This window comes from Trichinella spiralis (genome assembly GCF_000181795.1).
Source record: "Trichinella spiralis strain ISS 195 chromosome Unknown Scfld3321, whole genome shotgun sequence".
Classification (NCBI taxonomy): domain Eukaryota; kingdom Metazoa; phylum Nematoda; class Enoplea; order Trichinellida; family Trichinellidae; genus Trichinella; species Trichinella spiralis.
Genome location: NW_003530260.1, coordinates 1 through 2532, shown reverse-complemented (window position 1 = coordinate 2532; position 2532 = coordinate 1). Strand labels below are relative to the sequence as shown.

The window sequence follows — 2532 nt, the reverse complement described above, 5'->3', positions numbered from 1 at the left end:
AAATTCTCCCAATTCGGAACCACCAAGGGGGACAATATTTTCAAGCAAATTTTGGCATTCCCGTTGAAAAGCACACGTTTGCTTTATTAAAAAGTGCCACCAAGGGGCCAGGCCGGGTTAACCGTCCTGTCGGGGTTCTCAATAAAAATTTGTTAGGCATTTTTTTTACTCCAAACCGAGAGGAGCGACCCTTTTTCAGCCAGGGGGGGAATATTTAAAAATACCAACTGGCAATGCCGATAATTTTTCGCGGATGAAAAAGTAAACCACTTCTTCCCCCCCATGGAAAAATTGGATGCAAAATTTACCACCATTTAAGGTAGATATTTTTGCAAAAATGAAAATTAGCAATTTGCAATACTGAATTGTTCACTGGCTGGAACCATGCTGTTGATATAATTAGAATTCCCATCCATTTTTTCCTTACCATTATTATTTATCATCAGAAGTTGAAAATATCACAGTAGCCAGTTGAAACAACAAGCACTATGCGTCCAATTAAAAACCAATTAATGATAGTAATTATATGTGAAAGTGAATAAAAATTTACTTTCTTCTTCCAGAATCATCTTCCCGTATTGCGATGTATTACTTACTGTTGAACAGGTTGAATAAATTTGAAAGAAATGCAATTAATGAAGAAATTAAAGTTGTACGCTGATACGAAGAATGTGAATAAAAATCACAGTCAGCAAATCAGAAGATCACATTTTACCATCAACTTGAAATTGGAACATGTTATTCAATTCCAGCAGAAAAAGAATAATAATAATAATATTGTCGCTTGTATTGGCAGAATTCAATTTGGAACAGGTAAATTGGATTCACCGTAGCACGCCTTTCCATACACGCACGCACGTTTACGTACGTTTTTGAATTAAAATTTCATTCAGTGTTCGTCGGCTGAATGTGGCATTGCTGAAAACAACGACGATGCCAGATTGTCGTATTTGGTACTGATCTTCGGAATTAAAGAGCAAATCATTTACAAGAGTTGCATTGGAACGGTGATCAAGCTGACGTTCAACGACACTTTTTCCGACTTGATTCTTACATCCAGAACATGCCTGGAAAAAGAGTATAAATATGCAAATAGGGAAAAAAACTGGTTAAATTCCATCGGCATTTTATTTTCAGAGACCTCCACTCGAGCAGAGTATCCGAAATGCTCCATATCAGCTGGTATGGTCCAACCCATGGAATTGTGAAAGTAATCGAACCGATTTCCATGTCAGAGAAAAGTGATAAAATTCCCAATTTCGCCATAGTCAAACTGCGCACCATGATTTCACTGCAAGATGATGATGGCAACATTCCAATCTGTTTGCCGGAAGGGAAATTTCCATATTCAGCCGACATGGAATGCTACATGCCTCACATTAGCAGTGGAATACATTTCACATTTCAGCCGTTTTTTAAAATAATAATTTTACCGCCCAACAAATGGCCAACACATCCCGCTCATTTTCCGGTTTCAAGAAGGAGTCAACTTTGCGGAACATGCACAGTATCCGCTTCCAATAATACTACGATAGACCTCGAAGTAAGTGGAAATGTTGATCGTCAAATTATTCTATTATAAATTTTCTTCGTCTCTCATTTTTATTCATACGGAAAAAATTGTCTACACAACCTGAAAAAAACAAAAACCATTATTTGCATCAAACACTGAGAAAAAAAACAAAAAGCTTAAAATAGGTGGTGTAATTTTCGCTTTTCAGAAACTCAAAGTAGTAACCGAAGGGGCACCGCTTCTGTGCAGAATCAACAACACCGATTATCAGTATGGAATTTATGATTGGACAAAATTGCACAGAGTATCGAAAAATACTTCTCAACCGATTGCAATTTTCACAGAGCTTTATCCATTCAACCTAATCTTCAATTTTTTCGCTTCTAACATGACCTACATTACCGATGATAGTATAATCCTGTAGTATTAAATAGCATCTTGAAAATAGAAACAAAAACAACGGCTTATTTTCTCTTCGTAAAGTAAGTAAGTTTTTCGTAGAATTTTTCTACCGCATCTGATGCGTTGATTCAATTATTAGAAAATAAATAAATTATAGATCGCAATTGTTTCCTGAAAAACAGAAACAAGCACATTATATATTATTTCAAAAAATATGATGCTCAAAAAAAATAAATTGACTGGATAACAATACAACAAATATAAATATATATGATATAATTTTTTTTCAAATTTTTACTTTCCTGTTACCATCGTGCTTATATTGATTGAACTTAATTGAACTAACGAACCACGAAAAGTAAATGTGTGTGAAAATTATTTTCTTCACAATGGCAAAGTTATCTATCATCTTTAAGGCGTTTCCGCAGTTGTTGTTGTTGTTGCTTTGTTCTGATCCAAATCTTCCTTGATGTCATCATGATCGTCGTCATCGTCGCTACTCATCATTCCGCATCATCTGCAATCTTCATTCTTATTATTTGAATAAGAATCACAACACACTACTACACAGAAAACAACACATCGTGGTCGACGACTTCATTCATTCATGATTCTTT

The 2532-nt window shown here is 35.2% G+C and overlaps 1 protein-coding gene across 1 annotated transcript; it reads left to right on the top strand.

Annotated features, from left to right (window-relative positions):
• The first annotated feature begins 735 nt into the window (after positions 1-735).
• Tsp_13309 (conserved hypothetical protein) lies at positions 736-1937 on the top strand. The gene is made up of 4 exons (XM_003367989.1): positions 736-813; positions 894-1078; positions 1138-1210; positions 1722-1937. The coding sequence occupies exons 1-4, from the start codon at positions 736-738 to the stop codon at positions 1935-1937; spliced, it is 552 nt and encodes a 183-aa protein (XP_003368037.1).
• Positions 1938-2532: the final 595 nt, after the last annotated feature.

Bases quoted from the DNA above. Each gene is read 5' to 3' on its own strand.
- Tsp_13309 (XM_003367989.1), top strand. From the start codon at position 736: ATGTTATTCAATTCCAGCAGAAAAAGAATAATAATAATAATATTGTCG. The intron at 1,079-1,137 runs GTATAAATATGC...TTTTATTTTCAG, and splicing joins AGAACATGCCTGGAAAAAGA to AGACCTCCACTCGAGCAGAG. The intron at 1,211-1,721 runs GTAATCGAACCG...TTCGCTTTTCAG, and splicing joins CAACCCATGGAATTGTGAAA to AAACTCAAAGTAGTAACCGA.